This window comes from Trichosurus vulpecula, chromosome 4 (assembly GCF_011100635.1).
Source record: "Trichosurus vulpecula isolate mTriVul1 chromosome 4, mTriVul1.pri, whole genome shotgun sequence".
NCBI lineage: Eukaryota > Metazoa > Chordata > Mammalia > Diprotodontia > Phalangeridae > Trichosurus > Trichosurus vulpecula.
The window spans coordinates 96348169-96366350 of record NC_050576.1 but is presented as its reverse complement, the minus strand read 5'-3'; the positions used below and the strand labels follow the sequence as shown (position 1 = coordinate 96366350).

Genomic DNA, 18182 nt, shown 5'->3' with positions numbered 1-18182 from the left:
AAACCCTTCCACAATACTCATGTTGTGAAAGACTAACTCTAAGTTGTTCCTTCCTAACCCATCCCCCTTTATTCAGTTTTCTCCCTTGACCCTGTCCCTTTTTGAAAGTGTTTGTTTTTGATTTCCTCCTCCCCCATCTGCCCTCCCTTCCATCATCCCCCTTTTTTATCTTCTTCCTCCTTCTTTCCTGTGGGGTAAGATAACTGATTGAGTGTGTATGGCATTCCCTCCTCATATCAAATCTAATGAGAGCAAGATTCACTCATGCCCCCTCACCTGCCTTCTCTTCTCTTCCTACAGAACTGCTTTTTCTTGCCACTTTTATGTGAGATAATTTACCCCATTCTATCTCTCCCTTTCTCCCTCTCTCAATATATTCCTCTCTGATCCCTTAATTTGATTTTACTTTTTTTAGATATCATCCCTTCATCTTCAACTCACCATGTACCCCCCCTCTCTATTTATATGTATATATATGTGTATATATATATATTCCATACATCTATACATACACACACACATATATACATACACACATATACATACATACACACACATATATGTGTATATATGTGTGTGTATATATATATATGTGTATATATATATATACATATATGTGTGTTTGTGTGAGTGTGTATTCCCTTCAGCTACCCTAATACTGAGGTCTCATGAATCATACACATCATCTTTCCATGTAGGAATGTAAACAAAACAGTTCAACTTTAGTGAGTCCCTTGCAATTTCTGTTTCTTGTTCTTTTTCTTGATTACCTTTTCATGCTTCTCTTGATTCTTGTGTTTGAAAGTTAAATTTTCTATTCAACTTGGATCTTTTCACTGAGAAAGCTTGAAAGTCCTCTATTTTATTGAAAATCCATATTTTGCCTTGGAGCATGACACTCAGTTTTGCCGGGTAGGTGATTGTTAGTTTTAATCCAACGTCTACTGACCTCCGGAATATCGTATTCCAAGCCCTTCGATGTCTTAATATAGAAGCTGCTAGATCTTGGATTATTCTGATTGTGTTTCCACAATTCTCAAATTGTTTCTTTCTAGCTGCTTGCAATATTTTCTCCTTGATCTGTGATCTCTGGAATTTGGCGACAATATTCCTAGGAGATTTCTCTTTGGGATCTATTTGAGGAGGTGGTCTGTGGATTCTTTCAATTTCTATTTTGCCCTGTGGCTCTAGAATATCAGGGCAGTTCTCCTTGATTTTCATCATTTAGTCAACTTAGTCATTGAAAGAATCCATCTATCACCTCCTGAAAGAGATCCCAAATTGAAAATTCCAAGGAATGTTGTAGCCAAATTCCAGAATTATCAGCTCAAGGAGAAAATACTCCAAGCAACCTCAAATAAAGAATTTAACTATAGTGGAATCACAGGCAGGACTTAGCAGCTTCTACAATAAAGGACCAGGGGGCCTGGAATATGATATTCCAGAAAGCAGATTACAAATCTTGATTACAATCAAGAATCAATTACCCAGCACAGTTGAGGATAATATTTCAGGGGAAAAGACAGATGGGCATTCAATGAGATAGGGGAATTTCAATTATTTCTGATGAAAAAACCAGAGCCGAACAGAAAATTCCATCTTCAGGTATAAGACTGAAGAGAAGCATAAAAAGGTAAATAAGAAAGAAAAAATAACATTCGACAATGTTAAACTGTTTACATCCCTACATGAGAAGATGATGCATATAATATTTTTTAATTAATTGATTAATTTTTAGTTTTCAGTATTCACTTTTATAAGATTTTGAAACCCCCACTCTTTTACCCTCTCCCCAAGAAAGGATGCAATCTGATACAAGCCATACAAGTACAATCATATTAAACATATTTCCACATTAGTCATGTTGTGAAAGAAGAATCCGAACAAAAGTGAAAAACTATGAGAAAGAAAAAAACAAAAAAGATAAAATAGTATCATTTGATCTGCTTTCAGATGCCATAGCTCTTTTTCTGGATGTGGATACCATTTTCCATCATGAGTCCCCTCGAGTTCTCTTAGATCACTTCATTTGTGACAAGAGCTAAGTCTATCGAAGTTGGTCATTACCCATTGCTGCAGTTACTGTGTACAATGTACACAGTGTACAATGTGTAGGAGCAAAAGAGCTCCTATAAATATTTTTGTACATCTGGATCCTTTTCCCTTTTTTATGACCTTTTTTGGATACAGACCTTCATGGCCATTTGAATAAATTGTTCTCATCCACCCATTCCACCAGGGGAAGTCTTTGCATACTTGAGAAAGACACCTCCCTAACTCACCAATGGGTTTGAGACCCCTTGGTTACCCTCAACCGGGTTCAGCCCATCTGCCAAAATGGTTTACCGGGGTGTGGCCTCTGTGCATGGCACAGCTTTTTGGAGCCACAGGCAAGAGTTGGGTGGAACAGGTGGACACCAAAGTTGGAAAGCAGCCCTACAAAGGGCTCAGCAGCCATCACACCAGAGTTACCAGTCCTCCCTTAACACACCCTACACCCCCAAAAGTGATAAGTAATATCTATAAAACAATCAGCAAGCATTATCTTTAATGAGGATAAGCTACAATCCTTTCCAATAAGATAAGAACTAAAACAAAGATGCCAATTATTACTGCTATTATTCAAAATTGTACTCAAAATGTTAGCTATAGCAGTAAGAGAAGAAGAAATTAAATGAATTAGAACAGGCAATGAGGGGAAAAAACTATCATTCTTTGCAGATGATATGAGGGTATATTTAGAAAATCCTAGAGAATCAACTAAAAAATTAGACAATTAAGAATTTCAACAAATTTTCAGGATATAAAATAAATACATATAAATCACCAACATCCCCATATATGATCAACAAAGTCCAGAAGCAAGAAATAAAAGGGGAAATTCCAATTTAAATGACTGCAGAGAATAAAAAAAAAAAACTTGAAAATCTACCTGCAAGACAAACCTAGGAACTATATGAGAACAATTACAGAAGACTTTTCACATAAATAAAGTCAGATCTAAACATTCAGAGAAATATTAATTGCTCATGAATAGAGTGAGGCAAAACAACAAAAATGAAAATTCTACCTAAATCACGGTCCTTATTGAGTGGCATACCAATCAAACTACCAAGAAACTTTTTTAAAGAGCTAGAAAAAACAAAACTTCATCTAGAAGAACAAAAGGTCAAGTATCAAAGGATCAATGGAAAAAAATGTGAAGGAAGCAGTACCAGATCTCAAACTTTATTATAAAGTAGTAATCATAAAACCTACTTGATACTGGCTAAGAAATAGATTGGTGGATCAGTCAAATAGATTTGGTATATAAGACAAAGTTGTAAATGCAGTGACGTAGTGCTCGATGAACCCAAAGACCCCAGCTTCTGGGCTAAAAACTCACTGTTTGACAAAAACATCTGAGAAAACTGGAAAACATTTTGGCAGAAACTAGGGATGGACCAACATCTCACACCATGTACCAAGATAAGGTCAAAATGACTACATGATTAAGACATAAGGGTGATACTATAAGCAAATTAGGGGAGCATGGACTAGTTTACTTCTCAGATCTCCTGAAAGAAATATTTAGGATCAAACAAGATATAGAGAACATTACAAAATACAAAATGGATAATTTTAGTTATAAAATACTAAAATTGTTTTGCACAAATAAAAGCAAAGCAAGCAAAATTAGAAGGAAAGCAGAAAACTGGGAGGAGGGAATTTTCTGCTGGTATCATTTGTCAAAACCTCATTTCTTAAATATAAAGAGAACTGGGTCAAAATTATGGGAACAAAACTCATTCTCCAATTAACAAATAGTTGAATGTTATTAAACAGGCAGTTTTCAGTCAAAGAAATCAAAGCTGTCTATAGTCCTATGAAAAATGCTTTAAAGCACTAATGATTACAGAAATTCACATTAAAACAACTATGAGGTACACCTCACACCTATCAGATTGCTTAATATGACAGAAATGGAAAATGATAAATGTTAGAGAAGATGCGGTAAAATTGGGACACTAATGCACTGTTGGTGGAGTTGTGAACTGATCCAACCATTCTGGAGAGCAATTAGGAACTATGCACAAAAAACTATGAAAGTAGGTACCCTGTGATCCAGCAATGTTGTTGTTTGTCTTTTGTTCTCAAAGATGACTATGACATCCGGAATGTCATGCAATGACTTGCAAGCAAATTCATCCTAAGTGAATTACCTGCCTCACCTTCTCCTTCAGAGTCATCTGAGTCCAGTGGCAAGACACTGATCAGGATTACTGAGGGTGGCCCTTGATGCAGCAATACCCAAAGGGCTTTTTGAAAGGGGTGGGGGAGAAGAACCTATCTGTACAAAAATATTTATAGCAGCTCATCATTTGGGGAATAGCTGAACAAATATTACCATATGGTTATAATGGAATATTTCTGCGCTATAATGAATGACAAGCAGGATAATTTCAGAAAGATCAGGACTTACATGAACAGAGAAAGAGTGAAGTGAGAAGAACCAGAAAACAAAACAAAATATCGTACAGAGTAACAGCAATGTTGTACAATGAACAACTGTGAATGACTTAATTATTCTTAGCAATACTATGATCTAAGACAATCCTAAAGGACTCTTGATCAAAAATGCTATCCAACTCAAGAGAATGAACTGATGGTATCTGAATATAATGTTGTCTGAATGGCAAAGTATACTATTTTCTCTTCCTTTGTTCTTTTTCTTTCTTCCTTTCTTTTGTCCTTGCTTCATTTTCTCCTTCTTTTCTTCTGACTCCTTCCTTCCTCCATTCTTCCCTCTCATCCCTTGCTCTTTATTGCCTCCCTTCCTTCCTCCTTGCCTCCCACCTTCTCACTTCCTTCTTTCCTTCATTCCTTTCTTCCTTCTTTTCCTCCCTCCTTCTTTCTCTTTTTTTGTTTTTGTTTTCTCCTAGAAAATGACTAACATGGAAATATTTAACATGGCTGATAATGTTTAAACTATATCAGATAGCTTAACATCACAGGAAGGGATGAGGGGAAAGAAGGAGGACAGAATTTGGAACTAAAATCTTTAGAAAAAACAAATGATTTAGAAGACTTTTATACTCTTCTAAATATATATGTACTGTTCCTTTTTAAACCCATTCCCAATGATAGTAGGTTACTAGAAATACCAGCCCTCCTCCCCCACCTAAATCCTTTGTATCTTCTGAATTTAGAAGAAATAAAATGGTAGGGGTTTAGTGAGGGGGGAGAGAACAAGGCAGGGATTAGGACAAGGGAGGGATTTTAGAGGGGAGAATGAGGGAATAGGTAAATCGTGTTTAGACAAATGGCAATGGGAGGATAGGGGAGAGATCTTTGGAGAGGGGAAAGTAGTAGGAGGGCAGGGTGGTTGGGGGAGGACCGGGGTAGGCAAGTAATAGGAAGGTGATGTAGCAGATAGAAGTAAAGTAGAGGAGGCAGGAAGAATAGAAAACAAAAGATATGTACAAACACAAAAAACAAAGATCAAGACTAGATTATGTTTGGGAAAGTATGTGTCTATATACTTATATATATATATATGTATAAGTGTACATGTATATCTATATATGTATGTATATATCAAGAAATATATGAATTATATCATAGCCTTCTGGGGGTGTGGGGGAAAGGGAAAAAAAGAACAAAGTTTAAAAGCGCACAGCAGAGAACAAAAGAAAACACAAGGAAGCAAAGAAAAGATGGACAATTGTCAACACAAGGTGTATTATTTATCATACAGGCTTTCTCAAAATGAAAATTTATTGTTACATATTTTGGATCCTTTCCTATGTTCTTCTATGCACATGACATGCTTTTTTTCTTTCTTACTTTATATTTAAGTTTCAATATTTAAGTTTATGATATGTTTTTGTTTCTTTTCTCTATTTTGTATTTGTGTTCTGATAAAACAAAAAACTGTTTAAAAAACAAATGATAGAAATTGTTTTTACATGTAATTGGGGGAAATTAAAATATTATTGAACAATTAAAAAAGAAAAAAGGAATGTTGAAAAATCATAAAAACAAATCTGACCCAAAATAACAAATGAAAAGACACTTCTCCCTACTTCTTTGTAGAAGTTTGGGGTCCTTGTGTATGAAACATTATATATAGTCAGATTATTTCAATGCATCCATTGTTTTCCCTTTTTTTCTTCTTTCTCTTTTTTCTTTGTAGAAATAAATCCTTGTTATAATGGATTGACCTCTGGGGAGTAAAGGGTGAAGTAAAAAGGGGAAAATTGACCTCTGGGGAATAAAGAGTGAAGTAAACAGGGGAAAATTAAAGATCAAAGATTTGAATTAAAATTCATTTTATAAGTTAAGGGCAGTCAAGAAGACAAGGTAGCAGTCACACAGTCAGACAATAAGCAATGCTACAAGAGACCAGATTATCCTATCAAAGGAACTTTGGGGGAATAGGCTACATTATCAGAGAGCAGGTAATGGTACCTTAGAACACACAGTGCTACTGAAAAAGCCAGGTGTGATTTCATAAAATGATCAGCATTATCAGAGAATAGGAGGTACTATCCAAGAAGAAATAGCATCATTAGGGAAGCAGAAAGTGACACCAGAGTTCCATGATACTGACCACAGCAAATTGCATCCTGTGGTAGTGATTCATGAAAGGTGGACCCTAGCATGAAGAGACTTGAGAATTTATGAAGTTCATTGGCTTTTGCAAAATAAACTTTCTTCTGATAGGTCATGTCCAACATGTATCAGGAGGGAATACTAACTTTCTGTAATGTTCAATGGTGATATCATAAAGACCTCACTGAAATGAAATGTTATATCCTTTCCAAATATAGTCTGGGACTTCCTATCATTTGGGCCCATTACAAATAGTTGAAAGAAGCATACTCACGAAGGCATTCTGGCACTGGAGACCATCCTTCTCTAGTACATGAAAATGTTGTCCAATAGCCTGAGGAAGATCCTTGAGCAGGTACATAATTTTCATTACAATGGTAGTGCATTACTTTTCCAATAGATTCTGGAAACAAACTTCGATAGTATTGCTCACTGTACCAAAATGGCTTAAAAATGATTCCATTTTCAATTTCTGGATAATCACAAGGTCTCACTTGGGAGAAAGTGAAATAAAAAGAAATTATTTTCTTTATTAACAATTGTAACCATTTAATTATTTTTAATTTCCTATTATGAATACACACTTTACAATATACTATAACTGCATTCATTTCATTTGTGACCTCAGAATGTGCACTGGTTTAGAATCATAAAGTTAGAATGAATTTGTGAAAGTTATCTCAATTCAATTCAACAAACATTTTGAAATGCCTACTACAGAAGAAAAAAATATGAAATACCTGATTGGGAAAACAACTGACCTGGAAAATAGATCCAGGAGAGACAATTTAAGAGTTATTGGTCTACTGGAAATCCACGATGAAAAAAGGAGCCTTGACAGTATCTTCGAAGAAATTATCAAAGACAACTGCCCAGAGGTCCTAGAACCTGGGGGCAAAATAGTCATTGAAAGAATTCACCGATCACCCCCTGAAAGAGATCCCAAACTGAAAACACCAAGAAATATTATAGCCAAATTTCAGAACTATAAACTCAAGGAGAAAATACTGCAAGCAGCCAAAAAGAAGAAATTCACATATCGTGGAACTACAGTCAGGATCACGCAGGATCTCTCAGCTTCCACATTAAAAGACAGGAGAAATTGGAATATGATATTCCAAAGGGCAAAGGAGCTGGGACTACAACCAAGGATCAACTACCCAGCAAAACTAAGCATAATTTTTCAGGCAAGTAGATGGACACTCAATGAAATAAGGGAATTCCAGACCTTACTGATGTAAAGGCCAGAACTCTATGGAAAATTTGATCTCCAAATACAAAACTCAAGAGATACATACAAAGGTAACCAGGGGGAAAAACCCCACAAACCTTATTAACCAATAAGGGCAGGTTGTTTGCATCTTTATGTGGGATTATATATGTTTTATATGTATATTTTTATGTTATATATATATATATACATGTATGTTTTATATACATATATATATATATATATACATGTATATATGTCAGTCTTGAGAATGGTACAGCTATTATTACAATTGAAAGGGATATACATAGGTTGTGAATGCCTGTATAAATTAACTGATGTAAAGATAGAAAATATAAGTAAGAGATATAAAGGGAGGGCTATGAGAGAAGAGGTAAGGAGGTAGTAGAAAAGGGTAAATTACACCAAATGAAGTGGCACAAAAACATATTATAGTAGAGGGAAAGTAGGGAGGGAGAAGAGCAGTATTTGAGCTTTACTGTCATCTGATCTAGTTCAAGAAGGGAATAACATACCCTGATAAGTTTAGAAATCTAACTTGTCCTACAGGAAATAGGAGGGGAAGGGGGGAAAAGGGAGGGGGTGGTCAGAAGGGAGGGGAGAAGTAGCAAGCGGGAAATGGTAGGATAAGGGAGGGGAATAAAGAGGGAGGGCAAACTGAGGAAGGCAGCGGTCAAAAGCAAAATTTTGTTGAGGAGGAGAAGGGGAAAGGGAGAAATAAAAGCATAAACAGGGGGAACTAGGATGGAGAAAAAGACACAGATAGAAATCATAACTCTGAACGTGAAGGGGATGAACACTCTCATAAAACAGAAGTGGATAGCAGAATGGATTACAAACCATAATCCTACAATACGCTGTTTACAAGAAACGCATTTGAAACAGGGGGATACACATAGATTAAAGGCAAAAGGCTGGAAGGGGATAAAAAGGAATATACTTTCTTCTCAGCAGTACATGGCACATACTCAAAAACTGACCATGTACTAGGGCATAAAAACCTCACAATCCAGTGCAGAAAGGCAGACGTAGTCGAAGCATCCTTTTCAGGTCATGATGCAATAAGAATCATTTTTAATAAAGAACCATGGAAAAATAAGCTAAAAACTAATTGGAAACTAAATAATCTTATTCTAAAAAATGAGTGGGCCAAAGAACAAATCAGAGAAACAATCGATAACTTCATGCAAGAGAATGACAATAATGAAACAACATACCAAAACTTATGGGATGCAGCAAAAGCAGTTCTTAGGGGAAGTTTTATATCCCTAAATGCTTACATGAATAAAATAGGGAAAAAGGAGATCAATGATCTGGGCATACAGCTGAAAAAGCTAGAAAAAGAGCAAATTGAAAACCCCCAATTAAATACCAAATTAGAAATACTGAAAAGCAAATGAGGGATTAATAAAATTGAAACCAAGAAAACTATTGAATTAATAAATAAAACAAAGAGCTGGTTTTATGAAAAAAAGCAATTAAATTGATAAACCTTTGGCCAATCTGATTAAAAAAAAGAAAGAAGAAAATCAAATTACCAGTATCAAAAATGAAAAGGGTGAGGTCACCTCTAATGAAGAGGAAATCAAAACAATAATTAGGAATTATTTTGCCCAACTGTATGCCCATAAATTTGACAACCTTAGAGATATGGATGAATATCTACAAAAACATGAACTTCCCAGGTTAACTGAAAAGGAAGTAAAATTTCTAAATAACCCCATCTCAGAAAAAGAAATTGAGCATGCTGTCAATGAACTCCCTAGGAAAAAATCTCCAGGACCAGATGGTTTTACATGTGAATTCTATCAAACATTTAAAGAACAACTAATTCCAATACTTTGTAGACTATTTGGGAAAATAGGTGAAGAAGGAGTCCTACCAAATTCTTTTTATGACACAAATATGGTACTAATACCCAAACCAGGTAGAGTCAAAACAAAGAAAGAAAATTATAGACCAATTTCTCTAATGAATATTGATGCAAAAATTTTAAATAAAATATTAGCAAAAAGATTGCAGCAACTCATCACGAGAATAATACACTATGACCAGGTAGGATTTATTCCAGGAATGCAAGGCTGGTTCAGTATTAGGAAAACTATTAGCATAATTGACCATATCAACAACAAAACTAGCAGAAACCATATGATCATCTCAATAGGCGCAGAAAAAGCCTTTGACAAAGTACAACACCCATTCCTATTAAAAACACTAGAAAGCATAGGAATAAATGGAACCTTCCTTAAAATTATAAATAGCAGGGGCAGAGCCAAGATGGCGACTGGTAAGCAGGAACCAATGTGAGCTCCGTACCGAGTCCCTCCAAAAACCTATAAAAAATGGCTCTGAACCAATTCTAGAATGGCAGAACCCACAAAACAGCAGAGGGAAGCAGGGCTCCAGCCCAGGACAGCCTGGATGGTCTCTGGGTGAGGTCTATCCCACATGGAGCTGGGAGCTGGGAGCTAGGAGCTGGGAACGGAGTGGAGCAGAACCCAGCCTGAATGTCGTGGACCATCCAGACGAGAAGCCGGGTGGAGGGGTCCCTAGCGCCCTGAATCAGAGAGCTGCGGCAAGTTACCAGACTCCTTAACCCACAAACACCAAAGACTGCGGAGAAGGTTAGTGGGAAAAGCTGCGGGAGTAGAAGGAGTTCTGATTCGGCTTCCAGCCCCGGGGGCAGTGGAGGTGGGGCAGCTACAGCTGTTGCTACTTCTGGCTCCAGGCCCAGCTGGTGGGAGGAATTAAGTGGCGGATCAGAGCAGGAGTGCACAGCCTGCCGAAGATCTAAGGCCAATTCGGGTTGGGGGTTGGGGAAGGAGCAGTGCTGGAGTGGCAGCGCTGGCACCTCCCCCCCAAACGTGGAACATAGAACTCGTTAGTCTACAAGCAGTCATACCCCACTGAAAAACTCAAGGGTCAAGTCAGTTGGTTGGGAATATGGCCAGGCAGCGAAAACGTGCCCAGATTCAGTCTCAGACTTTGGATTCTTTCTTTGGTGACGAAGAAGACCAAAACATACAGCCTAAAGAAGACAACAAAGTCATAGAGCCTACAACAAAAGCCTCCAAGAAAAACATGAACTGGCCCCAGGCCATAGAAGAACTCAAAAAGGATTTGGAAAAGCAAGTTAGAGAAGTAGAGGAAAAATTGGGAAGAGAAATGAGAATGATGTGCGAAAACCATGAAAATAAGTCAATGATTTGCTAAAGGAGACCCAAAAAATACTGAAGAAAATAACACCTTCAAAAATAGACTAACTCAAATGGCAAAAGAGCTCCAAAAAGCCAATGAGGAGAAGAATGCCTTGAAAGGCAGAATTAGCCAAATGGAAAAGGAGGTCCAAAAGACCACTGAAGAAAATACTACTTTAAAAATTAGATTGGAGCAAGTGGAAGCTAGTGATTTTATGAGAAATCAAGATATTATAAAACAGAACCAAAGGAATGAAAAAATGGAAGATAATGTGAAATATCTCATTGGAAAAACCACTGACCTGGAAAATAGATCCAGGAGAGATAATTTAAAAATTATTGGACTACCTGAAAGCCATAATCAAAAAAAGAGCCTAGCTATCATCTTTCATGAAATTATCAAGAGAGCTGCCCTGATATTCTAGAGCCACAGGGCAAAATAGAAATTGAAAGAATCCATTGATCGCCTCCTCAAATAAATCCCAAAAAGAAATTTCCCAGGAATATTGTCGCCAAATTCCAGAGCTCCCAGATCAAGGAGAAAATACTGCAAGCAGCCAGAAAGAAACAATTTGAGTATTGTGGAAATACAATCAGAATAACCCAAGATCTGGCAGCCTCTGCATTAAGAGATCGAAGGGCTTGGAATACGATATTCCGGAGGTCAATGGAGCTAGGATTAAAACCTAGAATCACCTACCCAGCAAAACTGAGTATCATGCTCCAAGGCAAAATATGGATTTTCAATAAAATAGAGGACTTTCAAGCTTTCACAGTGAAAAGACCAGAACTGAGTAGAAAATTTGACTTTCAAACACAAGAATCAAGAGAACCATGAAAAGGTAATCAAGAAAAAGAACAAGAAAAAGAAATTGCAAGGGACTTACTAAAGTTGAACTGTTTTGTTGATATTCCTACATGGAAAGATGATGTGTATGACTCATGAGAACTCAGTATTAGGGTAGCTGAAGGGAATATGCATACATATATGTTTATATATATATATGGGTGAATGTGTATGTATGTATATATCTATGTGTGGGAAGATATCTAAAAGAAATAAAATCAAATTAAGGGATGAGAGAGGGACATACTGAGAGAGGGAGATAAGGAGAGATAGAATGGGATGGATTATCTCCCATAAAGGTGGCAAGAGGAAGCAGTTCTGTGGGAGGAGGGGAGAGGGTAGATGAGGGGAGAATGAGTGAACATTGCTCTCATCAGATTTGGCCTAGGGAGGGAATACCATACATACCCAATTGGGAATCTTACCCCACAGGAAAGAAGAGAGAAGAAGATAAAAAAAATGGGGGGGATGATGGAGGGGAGGGCAGATGGGGGTGGAGGTAGTCAAAAACAAACACTTTCAAAAGGGGACAGGGTCAAGGGAGAAAATTCAATAAAGGGGGATGGGTTGGGAAGGAGCAAAATATAGTTAGTCTTTCACCACATGAGTATTGTGGAAGGGTTATACATAATGATACACATGTGGCCTATGTTGAATTGCTTGCCTTCTTAGGGAGGGTGGGTGGGAAGGGAAGAGGGGAGAGAATTTGGAACTCAAAGTTTTAAAAACAGATGTTCAAAAACAAACAAAAATGTTTTTGCATGCAACAAGAAAATAAGACACACAGGCAATGGGTCGTAAAAATTTATCTTGCCCTACAAGAAAGGAAGGGAAAAGGGGATGGGAGGGGAGTGGGGTGACAGAGGGGAGTGCTGACTGGGGAACAGGGCAACCAGAATATACGCTATCTTGGAGTGGGGGGGAGGGTAGAAATGGGGAGAAAATTTGTAATCCAAACTCGTGAAAATCAATGCTGAAAACTAAATATGTTAAATAAATTAAAAAAATAAAAAATAAAAAATAAAAAAAATAAAGAATTCTAATCAATGTAAAAACCAAAAAAAAAAAGTATAAATAGCATCTACCTAAAACCATCGACAAGCATTATTTGTAATGGGGATAATCTAGATGCATTCCCAATAGGATCAGGGGTGAAACAAGGATGTCCATTATCACCCCTATTATTCAATTTGGTACTAGAAACTTTAGCTGTAGCAATAAGAGAAGAAAAAGAAATTGAAGGAATTAGAATAGGAAAAGAAGAAACTAAATTATCACTTTTTTGCTGATGATATGATGATTTATTTAGAGAATCCTAGTGAATCAAGTAAAAAACTACTTGAAATAATAAACAACTTTAGCAAAGTTGCAGGATATAAAATAAACCCACATAAATCCTCAGCATTCCTGTACATTACTGACAAAGCCCAACAGCAAGAGATAGAAAGAGAAATTCCATTCAAAGTTACTGTAGACACTATAAAATATTTGGGAGTCTATTTGCCAAGACAAACCCAGGGCCTATATGAACATAACTATGACACACTTTTCACATGAATAAAGGCAGATCTAAATAAATGGAAAAATATCAGTTGCTCATGGTTAGGCCGAGCTAATATAATAAAAATGACAATTTTACCTAAATTAATCTATCTACTCAGTGCCATACCAATCAAACTACCAAAAAATTATTTTACTGAGCTGGACAAAATTATAACAAAATTCATCTGGAAAAACAAGAGGTCTAGAATGTCTAGGGTATTAATGAAAAGAAATGCTAGAGAAGGCAGCCTAGCTATACCAGATATTAAACTGTACTACAGAGCAGCAGTCATAAAAAGTACCTGGTACTGGCTAAGAAACAGGGGTGTGGATCAGTGGAATAGGATAGGTACACAAGATGGAGAAGTCAACAACTATAGCAATCTACTCTTTGATAAACCCAAAGAATCCAGCTTCTGGGCTAAGAATTCACTATTTCACAAAAACTGCTGGGAAAATTGGAAAATAGTAGGGCAGAAACTGGGCATAGACCAATATCTTACACCATATACCAGAATAAAGTCAAAATGGGTTCATGATCTAGGAGTAAAAGCTGATACTATAAGTAATTTGGGAGAGCAAGGAATAGTTTACTTATCAGATTTATGGAAAAGAAAAGAATTCATGACCCAACAAGAGATAGAGAGAATTACAAAATGCAAAATGGATAATTTTGATTATGTTAAATTGAAATGTTTTTGTACAAAAAAAGCTAATGCAACAAAAATTAGGAGGGAAGCAGAAAATTGGGAGAAAATCTTTGCAACTAGTATCTCTGATAAAGGCCTCATTTCTAAAATATACAGGGAACTGAGCCAAATTTATAGGAATACAAGCCATTCCCCAATTGAGAAATGGTCAAAGGATATGAACAGGCAGTTTTCAGAAGAAGAAATTAAAGCTATATATAGGCATATGAAAAAATGCTCTGGATCACTACTGATTAGAGAAATGCAAATCAAAACAACTCTTAGATACCACATCTCTCCTGTAAGATTGGCTAAAATAACAAAGCAGCAGGATGATAAATGCTGGAGAGGATGTGGGAAAATTGGAACATTGTTACATTGCTGGTGGAGTTGTGAGATGATCCAGCCATTTTGGAGAGTAATTTGGAACTACACCCAAAGAGCCATAAGAATGTTCATACCCTTTGACCCAGCAATACTATTTGTAGGGTTGTATCACAAAGAAATCACACAAGAGGGAAAGGGACCCATGTGTACAAAGATATTTATAGCGGCTCTCTCTGTGGTAGCCAAGAACTGGAAATCAAAGGGATGCCCATCAATTGGGGAATGGCTGAACAAGCTGTGGTATATGAAGGTAATGGAATACTATTGTGCCATAAGAAATGGGGATGATATGGACTTCGTAACAACCTGGAAAAACCTACAGGACATAATGCTGAGTGAGCGGAGCAGAGCCAGGAGAACATTGTACACAACCACAGATATATGGATTCCATGAGGACCAACCCTGACAGACTTAGCTCTTCTCAGCAACGCAAGGTGCAAGGACAACTCCAGGGGACTAATGATGGAGAATGCTGTCTTCATCCAGAGAAAGAACTGTGAAGTTTGAATGCAGATTGAGGCACACTACATGCTCGCCTTTTTTCTTCTCTTTTGTTTTTGTTTTTGGGTTTTTTTTTTTTTGGTTCTGTCTCTTCTTTCTCATGATTCATTCCATTGGTCATAATTCTTCTCCACAACTTGACTAATGTATAAATTAATTCAATGTGAAGTTATACATGGTAGTTATATGAGATTCCATGCCATCTTGGGGAGGGAGGGGGAGGGAGGGGAGAAAACCTGGAACCCAAAATTATGTAGAACCATGTGTGGTAAACTAAAAATAAAAAAAATATTAAAAAAAGAAGGAATTTGTGAAAGTTATCTCAATTCAATTCAACAAATATTTTGAAATGCCTACTACATACAAGATACTATACTACGCAATTAGGATGCCATGACAAATTTAACCTTCTTTGCCTTTGAGTACTTATATTCTGCTAGAAGCTATTAGGATGATAGCATCTAAACTGTATGAAATGGTTAGTAACTTGCCTGTTTTAAAATGCTTCCCTAAAGAGATCCTACAAATTTCTCAGCAATCCACCCCAGGATTAAACACACTCTATAGAACCCCAAGAAAGAGTTTTCAATTTCTCAATTATTCACCCCACTTTCACCACCCCAGAAACACAGTTATTTCTACATTAAATATTAAAATGTCATAGCCACTCTTTGCCAGACCTTTCCTTTGTGAATGAATGAATGAATAAGAATTCATTTTTTTGGAGGGGGGAAGTCAGGGCAATTGGGATTAAGTAACTTGCCCAAGGTCACACAGCTAATACATGTGTCAATTGTCTGAGGCTAGATTTGAACTCAGGTCCTCTTCACTCCAGGGCAGGTGCTCTACTCACTGCACCACCTAGCTGCCTGTGAATGAGGATTTGAAGGCTTTCTCTAAGGAATAGTGCTTATCCAAAGTTAGCTAGGAAATTATAATACCTAAAGACATCAAGATATATGAAGGTTAGGCTGGATCCGTGAGTTGTTCCTCAACTATGATATGGAGATGTTTTGATTTGTAGAATGCCTACTTTTCCACTATACTCTCATCCCTTGGCCTACATGACAATGCTGTCTTGCTCTTTGTTCTCATATCTATCTGATCATTCCTTCGTAGTCTTCTGATATAATTCCATCTATCTTCTTATTAAACATTAATATCCTCCAAAGTTCTGTCCAGGGACATCCTGTCTACTCTTTCTTAACATTGTTGCTTATCTCTCTAGTTCCTATCAGTTCAATTAGTTCTATGAAGATTATTTTCAAATCTACATATCCAACTTTCATCTCTCTCTTGAACTCTAGTCCCATCTTATCAACTGCCTGTTGCACATTTTGATACAAATTTCACATCAGTATCTTAGACTTAATACATCTACAATTGATTGTCCTCTGTTTCCTGAAAACATCCTCCCCATACACTTTTCTTTTTTAGTAGAGGATGCCATCCTTCTGATGACACAGGTTCACAACCTTTGAGTCATCCTTCACCTTTGCCTTTCCACTACCTCACATATCCAATTAATTTCCATGTCTTGTTGATGCTGTTTCCATGATATTTTTCTTATTTTACTCCTTTTTCCTGAGATTCACATAGTCATGACCCTACTTCGGGTCCTCATAAATCCTTGCCTGTACTACTACAATAGCCTCTTAATTGTTCTAGTTGGTTCTAATTTTAGTCTCCAAGCCATCCTCCACACTACAGCCCAATTGCTATTCCTAATACACAAGTCTGAGAATGTCATATGTCCACTCAAAAAATTCAGTAGTTGCCTGTTGCTAGTGTAAAAACAAATAAATTCTTAGTCTGTAATATAAAAGTTCGAAGGGCGGAGCCAAGATGGCGGCTGGTAAGCACGGACTAGAGTGAGCTCCGTACCCGAGTCCCTCCAAAAACCTATAAAAATGGCTCTGAACCAGTTCTAGAACGGCAGAACCCACAGAACAGCGGAGGGAGGCAGGGCTCCAGCCCAGGACAGCCCGGATGGTCTCTGGGTGGGCTCTATTCCACACGGAGCTGGGAGCTGGGAGCTGGGAGCTGGGAACGGAGTGGAGCAGAACCCAGCCTGAATGTCGTGGACCATCCAGACGAGAAGCCGGGTGGAGGGGGCCCTAGCGCCCTGAATACGGGAGCAGTTACCAGACCCCTCGACCCACAAACACCAAAGACTGCGGAGAAGGTTAGTGGGAAAAGCTGCGGGAGTGGAAGGAGTTCGCGGTTCGGCTTCCAGCCCCGGGGGCAGCGGAGGTGGGGCAGCTACAGCTGTTGTTACTTCCAGCTCCAGGCCCACCTGGTGGGGGGAAATAAGTGGCGGATCACAGCAGGGGTGCACAGCCTGCCGAAGATCTGAGCCCAGTCTGGACTGGGGGTCCTTGGGGAAGGAGGAGTGCGGCTCTGACAGAGCTGGCACCTCCCCCCCAAACGTAGAACATAGAACTCTGTAATCTACAAGCAGTCATACCCCACTGAAAAACTCAAGGGTCAAGTTAGTTGGTTGGGAATATGGCCAGGATGCGAAAACGCGCCCAGATTCAGTCTCAGACTTTGGATTCTTTCCTTGGTGACAAAGAAGACCAAAACATACAGCCTAAAGAAGACAGCAAAGTCATAGAGCCTACAACCAAAGCCTCCAAGAAAAACATGAACTGGCCCCAGACCATAGAAGAACTCAAAAAGGATTTGGAAAAGCAAGTTAGAGAAGTAGAGGAAAAATTGGGAAGAGAAATAAGAAGGATGCGAGAAAACCATGAAAAACAAGTCAATGACTTGCTAAAGGAGACCCAAAAAAATACTGAAAAATACACTGAAGAAAACAACACCTTACAAAATAGACTAACTCAAATGGCAAAAGAGCTCCAAAAAGCCAATGAGGAGAAGAATTCCTTGAAAGGCAGAATTAGCCAGATGGAAAAGGAGGTCCAAAAGACCACTGAAGAAAATACTACTTTAAAAATTAGATTGGAGCAAGTGGAAGCTAGTGACTTTATGAGAAATCAGGATATTGTAATATAAAAGTTCCCATCATTTGATTGCTATCTATCTTTCAAAATATTTCATATCAGTCTCCATCATACAATCTACATTCCAGCCAAACTAAAATCCACTGAAGAAAACAACTCCTTAAAAAGTAGACGTGGCCAAATGATAAAGGAGATAGAAAAGCTAAGTGAATAAAATAATTCCTTAA

The 18182-nt window shown here is 37.6% G+C and overlaps 1 protein-coding gene across 1 annotated transcript in view; it reads right to left on the bottom strand.

The window, feature by feature from the left end:
* Positions 1 to 18182, bottom strand: part of LOC118846198 (complement factor H-related protein 4-like) — a 113398-nt gene that overhangs the window by 21468 nt on the left and 73748 nt on the right. The window contains exon 9 of the mRNA XM_036754492.1: positions 6869 to 7087. Coding sequence (XP_036610387.1) covers positions 6869 to 7087 — 219 coding nt within the window. The remainder of the gene's footprint in view (positions 1 to 6868; positions 7088 to 18182) is intronic.